The 15,507-nt window shown below is 40.8% G+C and overlaps 1 protein-coding gene across 4 annotated transcripts in view; it reads right to left on the bottom strand.

The window, feature by feature from the left end:
• The window catches only part of MAPRE2 (microtubule associated protein RP/EB family member 2), an 88,686-nt gene that overhangs the window by 29,393 nt on the left and 43,786 nt on the right, over positions 1–15,507 (bottom strand). For 3 of the 4 annotated variants that reach the window (XM_042869072.1, XM_042869070.1, XM_042869071.1), the window contains one exon: positions 5,830–5,957. The exons of the other annotated variant lie outside the window; for it this stretch is intronic. In XM_042869072.1, the coding sequence (XP_042725006.1) occupies positions 5,830–5,950 (121 nt within the window). In that variant the 5' untranslated portion in view covers positions 5,951–5,957. The remainder of the gene's footprint in view (positions 1–5,829; positions 5,958–15,507) is intronic. 4 annotated transcript variants of the gene reach the window in all.

The following is a 15,507-nucleotide window of genomic DNA, read 5'->3' as shown; positions in this document are numbered from 1 at the left end:
ACAGCTGGGGCAGCAAGAACAGAGTGAGGACCTGCATACGGACACTGCAGAAAGCAGCATCCAGAAGCACTAACGCAGAGCTGCATGCTTCTGAATTGAATGTGCTTGGGAAAATCCTAACACGTGGGGCATTCGCATGAGGCAACTCAGAATATTCACTGATCTTTTTAAATAATGGATTCTGGAGAGAGGCTTCCCTGGTGTTAGACTCTGTATATATATATATATGTTAGAATGTTAAATATATAAGTCATCAAACTTCTCAAAAATTGTAAATAGCACAGCTTCTCATACTAAGTTTTTAGTAGTAATTTAGTTTGAAACTCATTCATTTGTAAACAAGCAGGCCAAAACAATTTCAGAAAACACTGTTCCCACTTAAAATAGGTGTGTAACCCAACTTGACTGAAGAAAAAAAAAAAAAAAAAAAAAAAAGCCACAGGAAAATCTAGCCATCTCTTTATAAGGGAGGGAGAGGAAGCAAGCAATGGCAAGTGACAGCATTATGAGTAAACACACAAAAAAGTAGAAGCCTTGTTTAAATTTGATTCCTTCTGAATTTTTAGTGTATGACATGAAATACATACATACATATATATAATATACACATATATAGGCTAAAAGTCTCAGGATACTGCTCTCATAGCTTCCCCAGAAAGTTTTGTCATCGATCTTAAATCTGATCATCAACATGCATTATATCCCTCTAAACCTAAACACCATCTGGAAGACGTTAAAGAGTCATTTACACTGAGCATCCTCTGTGCTGCAGGACCCCAGAACAACATGCCAACTCCCTGAAACATGGCTTGGTTTCATAGTGCATCAAGCCATGTTTTAACATTTCCAAGCTGCTCTAGAGACTGAGGCTTTGCAGGGCTGTGAATTAAAAGCTAACAAACAAACAAACAAACAAACAAACAAAAAACAACACTGAAATACACTTCAGCCCAGCTAGCACTAGCACAGCAGTTGTGCAGAAACCACGCTGAATGCTCCAGCTGGGTGCTGTAATGCAGATTTTAGTAATACCTGTGTAGAAAGTTCATGAGTTAATGCAGACACTGAGCAAAAATACAATTACCTAAGCATGGAAAATGAAGTGAATCCTATGCATGCATGTCACAGAATTTGTACACAGACACAACTGACATGCAGAACTCCTCACCACCTAGTGTCCCTCAGAAGAAGAGTAGCTCTTCATGCAGAAAGCCACTGGCCATCATCAGTGTCATGAAGTTCTCCCTCAAATCCCAAGCTATCACAACAGCACAAAGCCTCACACACCAACAGCTGTATAGCACATGGCCTTCAGTTCTTCAGGATGAGAGGTGGAGAACCAGAAAGCATCCCTAAAGCAACCACATACTCTCACAAGGAGCATGCCAATGGAGGTATGGTACCAACTACAGCAGTTGCTGTGCAAAGAATACCCAGTTGCAGTAACCAGGTTATCTGCAAAGAAAGCATCACAGTCTATCATTTCAAACTGCTGAACTGCATGCTCTTTTTATGAGATAGCCACTTACTAAAATTAAGGGAGAAAGGGAAACATCTCATCCTTTTCCCTTGCATAAAAATCCTTAAAGATCTCTGAGCTGGAGTCCAAATTTACAACTTTATAAGTCTACCGGGAATTTTCAAACGTAGGAAGTTAAAAAAAAATAATAAAATTCTGCATTTTCTGCACCTCAAAAGCTCACATAAGTACAGTTAGGACAGAAATTACACTTCAGGTTGCATTTGCTTTTCTGTATACATTTACAATTTCTGGCTACTAATAATTTATATAGCTTGTGTACTTGGTGTTTTTTATATGCAAGCCCTCTATAGTCTTCTTTGCCTGACTCTTATTTTGAATATACACTCTTGTAGCAGCCAAACAATCCTGAAAAAGCATGTTACAAGTTCACTTGGTATTCCCCATAGATGAAAAATAGCCTTAGTAAAGAAAATTCACTTATAAGCTATTTAGTCAGAATTGTTTTTAAGAAGCCACTGTGTATGTATTACAAAAATAGCACGAATCCCATGAAACAACCAGTGTCATAATTCATTTAAAGCTCTTATTCTCCGTGCGTATGGGTGTTGCACATAAGGCTCTAATACATGAAATCCTTTCAGTTTTTCTTCTATTATTCTTCACTCATCTGTATCAAATTAAATGCTCCCAAGTTTAATGCCCAGCTAAAGGCAATGCACACTATGCCTTACATTATAAGCATTGATCATAAACTTGATATTCTGGCTAAAAATCTTAAGGAAAGTCAAACATGGAGATCAAAACTGACTAAATGACACACACCTAAAGCACAGGGAATATTTCTGGTTTGAAATGCTTGGGGAGATTTTCCCTCTTGTGTTGCCAAAACTAAATTACCAGAGGAGGTACACACTAAATTTAGACTCTTGGAGGCTGCATCCATCCATAACCTGGCCTTTTTGGCACATCACAGCTACTGCAGGCATTCAGAAAGCTCAGGGGATGCTACACATTGCTCGGCCTACTTAGCAAGGACAAAAACACATGTAGGACTCATGAAGAATACAAATACTTTATGACTAATCCAGCCTTTTCCTTGGCTGCTTCTCATCTTAGCTCTGTTCCTGTAACTGGCAATAGGGGAACAAGCTGCTACTTCCATAGCACGCATATTACTAGAGCTACTTTTTCACGCAGCAATAAGTGGAAAGAAAAAAGAAGAAAAAAAAAGAAAGGACCAACTGTCTTTTCCTTACTGCAATCAGTAGTGTTAAGTTTTAGGTATACTCTTCAGATCAGAATAAAGCCCTCTAGGAAAGGCAGAATGTCATATTACTCCTTATTGTTTTAGCTCAGATTGTCCACAATTACTTCCAGGCTGGCTGCAAAGCGTAGGCACACAGAGTCTCACAGTGAGATGCTAAAGATGGCTGTAAGGCACATCTAGGTGGCTCATGTCTCCTAAAAGCAAAGCCTCTGAGATTGATGTCCAGACCTAGCATCCTTAACCCCCCTGCCCTGCTTTTGCATTTAGCTTTTTCTGAACTTTTGATTACTCCTTGTTAACAAAAATGAATAAACCTGAATGCTTGTAAAACAGCACGACAAATCTTAATGCCTTTTTTCTTAAAAAGAAGAAAAGGCCCACGCAATTTTACGAGGGGTAATAAAATTTCAGTGGCAGTGGCTCTGAAGTCCACTGTTAGTGCCATGACATGCTTCACAGTGTTACAGAGGTTCCCACATATTCCTTCCCTTTCAAGTCCTTGAGAAATGCTCATATTTTATGGAAGCTCATACTAGGCTGCCAAGAAGGCTGCCAACACTTTAAGAAGCATCAGCCAGAGGAATACCAGAAGGAAGGGCCACAGCTGCTCCCAGTCTGAGGCCATGCTGTGCCTGTGGTGTCTGCCCACAAGCTGGCTGGTGGTTTTTTGCTACCGTTTCACTTAGTGTAATCTGCAGGATGGCACCTCTCTGTGCATGAAATAAACTATTTGTAGTTTACATAGTAAACTATACTAGATAAAGATCCCCAAAATTTCTCCTCCGATTCCCTTCACTGCCTGCAAAGACACCCTGCAACAGCACATGAGAGGTGAACTGTGCAGTCTCAGATGGAAAGGAACTTGTCAGTAAGACTTCTGTGTGCCAGTGCCTGCCATGATCCAGCAGATTTTAGCAGAATTCAGAAATGCAGAGACTAAAGTTTTGCGGAACAGAAAGGATTGCGCCAGCAAGGAAGAATGCTTCTTGAGATAATGAAATATTGAATCCCATTTTGGCACTGTAATGAACATAAAATAAATAAGAATCAAGCTGGACTATCAAATCAAATGGAGAAATTCAAGTTTACAGGTTTGACCCACTAAGATATGGACATAAAAGCAAGTAACAATAGCAATTAATACGGGAAGTTCTAAAGGAAGAAAAAAAATTAATTTTCCACAGGATGGAGTAAGAGCTCTAAATGAAACAACCTTTTTTCAGTCTTTCCCTTGTGGTATGTCCTAATATCCTCACTAGAGGTCACAGAAACAATTGTATAAGAAGCTGCATAATGAAATGGGATGGTTCTTTTGTGACTGTTTCCGTGCTTTTCCCCTGCTTGTCCCATCCAGCTAAAATCTCTCAATTTGACTCTATTTAAATATTTTCCTCTTGTATTCTCAGTAATCAAAATTCTTTTAGATCACCTCCTCCCTATTTTGGGTAAGTGTTATTAATTTATTTATTTATTTAAAGCCCACACACATTTAGCTTGGTGGAGAATTCACTTCAAAAGCTTCCTTTCAACAATTTAAGAGCACATAAATAGCCATGCAGGAACAAGTCAATAACATGGCTAGTATAGTTCCTGTTTCAAACAATGTCAAACATGTATTTTATGATGAAAACACTCCTTTTCACACATCCTTCCATCTCCTTGTAAGTGTGCATATATATACACACACATACATCCCTATATAAACACACGCATGCCTGCACATCCCCACGTGTATATTTCCTCCATGCATAATTCACCAAAAGAAAATACTAACTTCTGGACCTGTAAATATAACAACAGCTAAATACAGTACTTCAGTTCCAAGCTTAATAATTGTCAGAAAGATCATTTCCCACATTCTCTATCTTTAGTTACTCAGTTGCTATCAGTTTCTTGCAGGCACTTTAAACTGCTCCTCTTCAACCTTGTTTCATAGTCATTGTGCAATTCCTCAAGCATGCAAGATACATTACGCAGGTGAGATTTGTAAGAAAGAAGCAATTAAAGAATATGTTACGAGTTTGTCAGACTCAATTTTCTGTACATTTCAGGGAACATCTATGCACAAAAAACATACCCAGAATACTAGGTAAAGTCACACATGACAGTGTAAGACCCCATTTCAACTGGACCACCAAGCAGCTGAAATGCGGTAATGTGGGTTCAGTTCTACGTATTTAGAGCATTGTCTTCATACGCAAGATAATCCCAGCATGTCATTTGTATGGAAGTAGCAATCTAACTAGATCTCCTCCAACACAAACATCTTCAAATTTAAAAATCACAGCAGGAAATCAGGAAGAATCACTCCCCAGGGCATCTGTAATCTCAGTAAAACACCAGCCTTTCCCTGTATCTTTCTAGTCATCATCTGGATACGGATCCTGTTCTTTAACACGTAACTTGCAGTTCCCACTCTGATTAATCAGACTGGCCAAAGTATTCAAACCATTACTCGTCTTTTAGGGTTCATTAACCCTAAAAAAAAAAAAAAATTATTTACTATAAGAGTTCAGTCACATTTAAAGTGAAACAGGCAGATTTCCTTGACAAACTTCTAAAGCAACTTACAGCAGCCTAAATGTTAATTTCCTCAAATGTTTATTTTCCTCCGTGCTCACACACATGATATTCTGCTGTAGAGTTCATACACCCGTTGAGTTTCAGGACCCTTACCCAGAAGGAACAGCTGCTGCAGAATTCTGTTCCTTGCGTTTTCAGGAGACTATTGGTCACTTTTTAGCTATGTACTACTCTCCATTTGTAAAGTTACCACCCTTGTAGCCTTAAAGTACACACAAAAAATCTTACTGCTATATTCTTCTACACAGTCAGCCTTTTTATTATTTCTATGCATCTCCTGCTACATTCCTCCTGTTCACCTATGTTACGCTATCTCAAGGCACCTTATCTTTGCATGATTAAGATGAACACAAGAACTTTTCCTCTGTACATACAATGGTTTCTTTTCGTGGAGTAACTGCTTTATGTCAAAACTGAAAGTGATCTATTTTCAACAAATCAGACTTTTAAAGTGGATTTTAAATAAACATTTGTAGAACATGCAATATTTTCTTACCTGAACAGAGCTGTTCAACTTTTGTGTAGTTTAAAGCTAATATATCATTAACCCATGCGATGATGTCATGTCTGCTCATAGTCTCTTGGGTTATAGAGGTAGAGTACACGTTGACCGCCATTCCCCAGCTACAAGAAAAAAAAAAAAAAGACAGAAAAGTATTTTTGAGATTTTGATCATTGTTTTCTAGATGTATTGAATTCAGAATTCGTATTCAAAGAAAAAAGGGAAAGTTGCATCACTCTGGAATCTTCCCTCCTTTATCAAGAAAGGTATCTTTTCATGTTTTGAATGACGTACAGCCTTCTCCTCTTGTACTCTATGAGCACATTTCTCTTGATGTCAGTGTGAACTTAACTCACAAACCTACAGTATTATCCTTAATGCTGTCCAAGTCAGAACAAAAAGAGTCAAACATAGCCTAAAGATACAGAGACAGAATTAGACCTGGGATTCCTCCATATAGTGCTGGACAAAAAATGGATTATTTCCACTGAGATTTTGCAAAGATATACCCGTTGGAAGCCTGATATACAATTCTGCAGAGAAAACCAAGACTGCCAGTAAACTCCACCCATTTCTAGTGATTTGACATCTCTGCCTTTGTTTTCACTATTTTATTGCGTGATGATCCAATTTCCCAGATCTGTATTTAATTTTTAGATAACTTCTAGAAGATGTAGCTGTTCTGCTTGCTCAAATACTGGTTTCTTCTTGGGATAGGGCTTTTTAGATGACTTACTTGGTACCTAGCAGTCACAGTGAACATGATACAATGAATGTTTTATAAACAAAAGTAGCAACCTCTACTCTGAAAATAACTCAGCTTTGCAACCCCAATTGTCTGGTTGGGAAGCTGTTTTGTAGCCTGATGTCTCTAAATCATTAGAAACATTTCCTGTCAGCTTAAACTCATTTGTTCTTCTGCCAACATTATCCTCCAGCTCTAATGGCTTTTCTTCCTGAGCTGATTTCCTAATGTGTTGCAGAAAGCAATCGGAGCCTGTCCCAGTGCCCAGGTAGGCTAGAATAAACAAATCAATTCTCCAAGTCTTCTGCAAATTCACATCTTCATTTGCTGGTCATTGCAGCAGGACCTCTGCAGCATAGCTGAGCAGATTTCCACAGCATTCAGAAAACCTTTCAGCAAGACCTTGAAAAAATGGCACTTTGTGCTGAGTATTTGCTACCTGCGTAGCCATATAATTTAAAATTATATATATAATTTTATAATTTTCACTTTGAATTAATAAGTTAATTAAGGTCCTTCTCTGTAAGTAGTTCTACTTCATAGTAGCATCTGTCCCCAAGTGCACTGACTTGAAATGCATATTACTGAATTTTATACCCTTTGATTCTACACTAGCCATATCCTTCTGTTGCAAGACACTGCTGAGATAAAAGGTGAGCATATTCATGTTCATCTCGTCAACCGTTTCAAAGATCTGAGGCAAGATTGTTCAAGAAAAGAGCAAATATTGTTCTCAAAGCTAATCCAGGAAGTTCGCTAGTAACAAGCCAAGAAAGACACATCTCAGAAATGATCAAATACCAAAAAAGCTTGCAATATTATTATTGAAAACGAATGGTTTGGTGAGGACTCCACACTTCTGTCCATAGTGACACCCTGTAGCTCCCACTGCACAGGTCAGATGTAGGGCCAGCCGAACTACCTCCACTGTAGACCTCAACCTTCTTCCTCAGTGAAAGACAGCAGGACTTCCTCTCTGGGATTTGAAGAGCACGTGGACTATTTCCACTGAGATTTTGCAAAGATATACCCGTTGGAAGCCTGATATACAATTCTGCAGAGAAAACCAAGACTGCCAGTAAACTCCACCCATTTCTAGGTATGTTGGAGCAACCTAGATAAAAAATTTATCAAACAAACAAGCAGGCCCCACCAGAGTAAATTTACCCTCAGTAATATTTAAGTCTATAACTACATACAGCATTAAAGTACAAGATGACAAAGTTCCTAATGTATGCAACTTCCTATGAACAAAATTTTATGAGGTCATTTAAATTGTCCATACCTACTGACATCGAGAAGCCAGTCCCTTACTATTTGTCTTAAAGAAGAGAAGATTTAAAAAAAAAAAAAAAAAAAAAAAAAAAAGGGCATGAAAGCCAGTAAGAGAAAGCAGGCTCCCAAAATCCATGCTCTGATAGTCAGGGCTATGCCTGCAGTGCCAGCAGTTCCCTCAGAACCAGGCTGCCCCTCTGCCCATTTCTGTACACATCCAAAGCTTGGAAGAAACCAGATTTCCCACAGCCTTCCTGTGGGCTCCTGGACAGCACAACTGAATGTGCAGTAACAGCTAGCAAAGGTTGTTCTCTTGGCATGCAGTAAGTGCTTGGACTGAGTTAAGAGCTAGGAATAATGTTTTAGAAATAAGGCATGCCCTTTTATTTTTCAGACCATGGTGGTTCATCATGGAAGCTCAGCTCCAACTCTGGGATCAAAGAGGGACTGGATATGCAAATGGTACTTTTGTTACCAATGTCCTCTCAAATTTAAAACATCATTTTAAGCACATTTTTTACTTTGTTTCATATAGATGAGAAAGGAACAGAAAGATACTAACTCTGTCACTATTAAAGTGATGTGTTAAATATTGTTTATAAAATCAGTTCAAGTAATAATTTAATAGTGAACTCAATTCACTTAAAATTCCAAATAGTGAATTTGGTATGAAACCAGCAGTTCAATAAAGAACAGTGCACTCACTCTAAAGAAGTCAAAGATAATTGGACAGTAACATTTGAAATAAATCTATACTAATTTTAATTGCCATCAACTTTTAATCATCCAACTTTTAATGGCCTCTTTAGGCTGGGCAGAAGTCAGAACAACCACTAGCTACTGGCAGTGAAACCACTGAGGCTGCTCTGTTAAAGAGATCCAGAAATCCACACACAGGAAGGAAGCAGGAATTCCCTCATCATACTGTTCCAAAAGCAACATCAAAAAGAAATACGTATTTTGCTGCAACTGACAGCAGAGCAAACAAGCTGCTTGCTGCACAGGATGGACAACGAGTAAATTAACAGCCATGAGTTTTAAAGCAATATCCTGAAAGATATGTGTAATATTACTCATGGTATGTTTGCAAATGAAAGGAATTACGATGATCCACACATCAAACAAAAGCTTTGGTTACATTAAGAGACAACAGCTTTACATTTGTGTACACAGGTATAAATGAGGGAGCATCAATAAAATTGTAAGTGATCTTAAGGAAAGTGAATAAGAATTTCTGTTTAAAAAGTTGGTAACTTCTACTCATTTACTGACATTTACTCATGTCAGCCTGCTAGCATGTCTGAGTCTTCCACGGCCCGTTCTTTAGGAAGAGGTCACAGGTCCCTGGCTGGCTTGTCCCCCACCCTCCCATGGACACGACACAGTTTGGATAAACACAGCTAGGAAAAGTTTCCTTTACAGAACATATATTCTGTTTTGGTACTCAGATACACACATACTCTGTCACGCAGACAGACCTTACGAAAGAAAAAAGAAGAAAACCCAGGCAGAGGAGTCACCATACAAAGCAATAGATGAAAATCCCCGTGCTTGAAACATGCGGCTGGAGGCAGGATCTTGTGGGTGACTCAGCGCCCTGCGTGCGGAGCTGCTCTGAGAAGCCTGCTCTGGATTCCGCATGCTAACATCTGCAACGTGACACACGTGGATAGCTGAGCAGGTGGAGCCCCATGGGCCCTGCGAATGGCTGAGAAGCGAACAGCTTCTTTGTATGGCCTGAAGCGCTGCCTCTTCTGAATACATTATTTATGTTTTCAACTGTTAGGTTTTCCCTTGTTTAGACTGAAGGCTCTCAAGCATAAGCCTGTGATGAGGCTTACAGAGGCCTGAAAATCAGCACCTACCTTCCTGGGATCTGTCAGTTCCCACCACCCGTGCAGATGCCCAGTGTTCCTACAGCAGCTAATACCAGGTCCAGGCCAGCTGACTGCATCTCCAGCTTTCAGCATGCACTAAAGGTTCAAAGCTTCCAGCTATCACAGTACTGCCCAGCCACAAAGGACTCCACCATATTTTACTTATTAGAAACCAAAATTCAAAGCCACAATAAATACAGATAAGCTGCGAGTATCTTCACATTCTCCAGTCCACATCATAAAAATGCTTTTACACATGCATGTCTAGGTGCTATAGTGTTTAGCTCACAGGATATGTCGAGAGCTGAAAATCACGTATACTCTCAGGTAGTTCTCCAAATCAGAAGCATACTGGCTCAGCTTGCCCAATATTAAACACTGCCCCAAAAGCAGCATTACTTTTTAAGGCATCACAGGCAGCACTTAACACTCAGCTACAGGTAACTGCAGCTCTTAAGGACAGCTTTGCAAGAGGCACATCCACTTTATTTGCCATGCTAGCAGCTCCTGACAGCAGAAACTGTCTTGTGCCAAACCTGTAACAATGACACAACTAGAAGGACCACAGCAATGTCAATATAGAGCACATGTGCAATCACCCTCCAGCCCACAGGCTTTCCTGTTCTGCACAGTTCAGCAAGGTATGATGAGGGACTTTCCAAGACAATAGCAAGCCTGTGCAACAGCACAAAGAGGAGCCTTCTGGAAGCTGGCACCGGAGAGCACCAGGATGGATAGATACTCTGAACAGAACAAAAGCTCTTGCAACAAAAACAGCTGAAGCGGAAGAGGCGACAGAAAGTGAGGATGCAGTTCACTGAGGCAGCCCAAGCTTCTGCTAGAAAAGCATTGCAGGTGAAAGCGACTGCAAAATAAGGATTCCTGGAAGAAGAAACCCGGGAGCCCCAGCATCCGCATCCTTGCGGAAAGAAAATATGTCCTTCTATATAAACCTGCAATGGCAGCTGATTTGCTCACCTCTTTAGTATTCATTGCAGACAGTCATAACCATAATCATCAGAGGGCAGTTTCACACAAGGCTGTCTCTACTGTAAGGGTCCGGAGGATGGAAAAATAGCAAAAGGCACAGCACGATTTTACAAACACTGCCCTTACTCTCCCTTTTGACTGATGCTGTGCTCCTGTAGCAAAGCCAATGGCTGTGAACAGCTACCTCAAATCACAGAGCTCTGACTAAAGTGCTACTTGTAGCAAGCATTTTAAGAACTGTCTAGTCAGAAATGCAGTTAAAGATTGATCACAATGAACTATTGCCACAGAACACTGAGAAAACAATCCTCTGGTTGTAATATAGGGGGAAAATCTACACCTTTCAGAAAGCAAAACTTTCTTGTGCCCTTATTCCCACATTACTAAATAGACCTATGTTAGAAGCCTTTTACTATCCACGTATTCATTCACTTCTGAATGTCATTTTAGCTTCACAACGTGGATCTGACTAGGAGACCTACAATGATTTGCAAAGCATGATACAGAGTCTAGAAAGAATGAAGCAAACCATGTATGTTTCAATGGTTTGAATCTTGCTACACTACCAGAAAAAAAAGCACATTTTGTATTGTTCTCACCGAAGTTCCCTGTTTAAATGCAAGTGTGGTTAGAGTACAGATTGCTTTCACTGGATTAGCACATTTTATCTTTAAAGTTTTGTTCTTTTCAATTAGAGGCTGCCTGCCAGTGCTTGGATCTTCTGACCTACATAGATTTTTATGATGGGTCTCAAGGCCTGGTTTAGTCCCAAATCTAAAACACTCTTCTAAAGACCAGCGGTAACTCTGTTTTGTGGTACATAAGACCAAAGAAAAAGTAATTAAAAAAAAAAAAAAAAAGCCCATTTTATCTGGGAGGCAGAAAAACAGAAAAACTCTAGTACTTTTGCAGACATTCAGTTTTCTCAAATCGGAAAAACACAACCAACAGTATTCAAACAACATGCACAATTTGAGCCCAAACCTCTGAGACAGTCCAGGAGCTCGCAATGTATTACATTGTCAACTGCTTACTTTCAGCAAAACAGTTTTAAGTTTATCCACTAAATGATTATGAAATCAGGGCAGTCCACAGAAACAAAATAGAACAGTTCCAAGCTCTAAGAAAATACCTTAGTGCTTAGAATATTTTAGGGCACCTGAAGAGGAGAAGCCACATCTGCAGGCACAACTGATTTATCTATTTATTTATATCTGGTGGTTGTATTTGCAGTGCAAAAGCAACCGTTTTTTCAGATTACCTTCTCATTCCCTTCATTCCTCCCACTGCCACTGAAGCTGTATGGCGATGAAATGCATAATGTCACGTCTCCACTTTGATACTAACAATATTAGCACTTAATTACAAGCTATTTTAATTTTGGCTGAAAGCGCATGCATATCCTGACAGAATCCCTTTCAATTTCTATTCATAAATGAATCCTAACTAAAAAAATGCTCTTGACAAAAGGCAGGAAAACATCAGCAGAGGTTGCCTTCTCTCAATACAACAAAAGCCCAATGGAGAATGCCCCACCCGCTCAACTCTGTGCAGACAGCTGCTTGTTATCCTGGGGAGAGGCTGCATGAACCTCAGTGTGAAACAATGCTACTACAAATTAAGAAGGTTTTTTTACTAATGAAGAACCACCAAAAGCTTTGAAGTGGGCTGAATGAGCAACGTAAGCATGGGAAGGCAGCAATGCTAAAATATTAACTACCTTTTCTTCCAGTTATTGTCCTCCCCCGCAAGGCTTTCAACTCTGAGATTTGAGGCTGGAATTGCTCCACTGATGCCCTGAAGGAAGATATTCAACCTGCACAGTTTTCACAATAGGATGGCAGCTACTTTGTCTTTTGCAATAAACACTGGAATGGTGGAGAAAAGAAGTTGATTCAGAGAAAAATAATTCTCAGACTTCTGTTACATAACAAACCCAAGCCAATCAGGAACTGGGATAGGAAAGAAGATGGACGATCATTTTGCAACTAGAAAACCTTGGAAAAATCTGATGAATAAACCAACATTTAATTCTCCTTGAAACAAAGTCTCAATTTGCCACAACAAACATGGGAGCTTAAATTCTTCTTCTATTCATTTTAATCTCTTAGGGAAAACAGCAGATTACTAGGAATATAGTACAGGATTTCCAAGATGACATATAGGTAACAGCATTGCTGAGCACTACGGTGGAGAAAGGATTTGCAGGTGCCTCGAGATGAACAGATGAACCTTCTGTCTTATTGCTCCCACGGGATGCTGGATCAACAGTTACAGATTCACACGGCACATCCCAAGTGTTCGAGCAAATGCAGACTTGCTGTGACACGGAGTGTGGAGTAGGACTGACCCCTTAACCCACTGCCCACCTGCACAGCACTCAAGCTGCTGGACACAGTGACAGGACAGCCCAGCAGTCACGACAAGGAACTCCTGCCCCTGGAAAGGGGCAGAAATCATCACAAACCTTAGCTAAGGGAAAATAAGTGCTCTGGCAAGGGCATGTGTGCACTCAGACTGCTGGCACCCAAGGTGGGATCTGCAGTACAGCAGCACAGTTTCCGTACTGCTGCTGCTTTGGCCATTCCACCTTTTACGTCCAAAAAGCAGCATGCAGCCTATGAGCTCCAGCAGGGCTGGCATCCAGCTAGTCAGTAAGATGAAGTCACCAAATTAATTTAGCGCTGACCTATCTGCGGTCTGGCCGCCCCCTCCATCCCCGCAACGTCCACACATTGGAGCAAGATGCCGACGCTTGCATGATGGCAGAAGAGATTTCATAACACCACGCAGGGGGGTGGCAGCCCCAGCTCGTGGCTGTGACACAGCATAGGTCTGAGAGAGATGGGACAGGAGGTTAAGCAGGGAAGGCAGCAGCTCACTGATCACAGGCAGCCACAGCTTGCCAACAGCACACACAGCACTGCTGCTCACAGGGGGATGCCTCACTGGAAGGGCGCTGCAGCAGCTGAGGAGAGAGACTGCAGCATGTCTCTTTGTAACACACTGCAGAGCATGGGGACCTTGCCACGCATCAGCTTTTCTCTCTTGTAAGAGTAACAAAAGCAGATGCACACTGTTTTTGTGCATTGTCTCTTCTAACCTTGATACATGCACGTTATCACAGGGAACAATACCTCCCAAGCAGGCAGTGTGGAGGTATACGGCACTGCACCTGGGGAAGGAGGAGCAGAATCACAGGTGCCACCCACACACTCATCCCTGGATGACAAGGATGGGTGCCAGTGCAGGGCCCACGGGACAGGGCCAGGCAGGCGGCCAGCACTAGAAAAGGAATAAAGGTGATGACACCGAGCCGGTGAAGAGACATTTATTTTAAGCCACCTTCACCCTGCAGTTGTAAACAAGCATGTGACAACAGATGAAGCAACACATAACCACGCAGGCTGCTTGCACCCATGTATCATCCTCTAAAACATGGCTCTGTATTTCTGTAACATAAGACAGTGCTCCAGCATGGCTGTCCAAGGCTCCCGCTACCACCACTGCTCAGGGCCACAGGACAAGCACTGAGCTCTGCAGGGCACACATGGGCAGGTGGCTGGGACCAAGCAGTGCACAGCCATGGCACAACCCACACTTAGGTTCCTGGCCTACACTGTGCTGCAGACCACCAAACCCGCTCACCAGCCTGCCTTTCTCTGGGTTCTGTGCTCAGCCTCCTCCTCATCTCTCTCTACCACAGATAAAAGTGAGACTGAAAATAATAACAGCTAAAAAAAAAATCTGAGTTTTGACATCTCTGTGTTTGTTGAAATAGGCCCATATAAAGATCCCTATCTCTAGCTCATACAAACTCCTCACTGATCACTGTTAATGTCATAAAGGTTTTCACTACTAGCATTTCAGCCGTGACACTTGCTTTTGGTATTGGACACCAAAGAAAGTCAACCTCTTCCCTCATTTTCATGAGTTAATCCCTTAACAGCCAAGGAGACGCTATGAAATTATTCTGGTGCTCAAAAATATTACCAGCAAATGACTTGTACTTAAGGATTAACCCTACTAAGGGCTCCCTAGGATAGGACTGAACTTTTAAGTGCTACTGCTTAACTGCTAAATTAATTTTAGAGCAACTAAAACTAGAATACGCTAATCCTTTATGAAGTAAATTGCCCTTTATGAACATGCTAGCTCAGCCATCTGTGATTTATGTAACGTATTATTATTTCTGCATGCCAGTGACCACAAACTTACATTACCTTTGCTGCGCTACCAATGCAAGTGTCGAAATTACCAGGATAAAGTAAAGCTTCCCCCAAACTCTTATTTTAACCATACTGTTCTTTGAAGGTCTGCAAAGTCACTGTTTTCTTTCAGTTTTCAATTTTAAATATCTCCTGCCAAACTAAAGTGGCACATTCCCAAAGTTGTGCTTTTTTCCCAACCATTTTATTTAGATGCTGCTTACTGCTTTGATGCAACTGGAGTTCTAAGAACAGAATTACTGACAGTTACAACAGTCTTTATCTGTGAGCCCCAGCAAAGCCTTGCACCTTAAGCTAAGAGAAGCATAGATGCCCTGTTTAATAGGATTTGGCCTCCTTTCATGGAATATCTTGAGGTCAACTCCTAAAGTACATTGCTTCCAGCTGGCAAATGGTCACATTAGCAAATTCAACTCCCACAATAAACAAGACAAAAAAAAAAGTTTATTGCTTGAATTACCTTTAACTACACACAACTGCAATTAAGAAGTTAATAACCCATGCTGCAATGAGAATATTTGGCTTCTTCTGTCCTCTCAGTGCTGGTGTAGGTCAT

Source organism: Lagopus leucura, unplaced genomic scaffold (genome assembly GCF_019238085.1).
Source record: "Lagopus leucura isolate 7727_CA_CO unplaced genomic scaffold, USGS_WTPT01 Super-Scaffold_100002, whole genome shotgun sequence".
Lineage (NCBI taxonomy): Eukaryota > Metazoa > Chordata > Aves > Galliformes > Phasianidae > Lagopus > Lagopus leucura.
The sequence above is the reverse complement of the archived record's forward strand: the minus strand, read 5'-3'. Positions and strand labels throughout refer to the sequence as shown.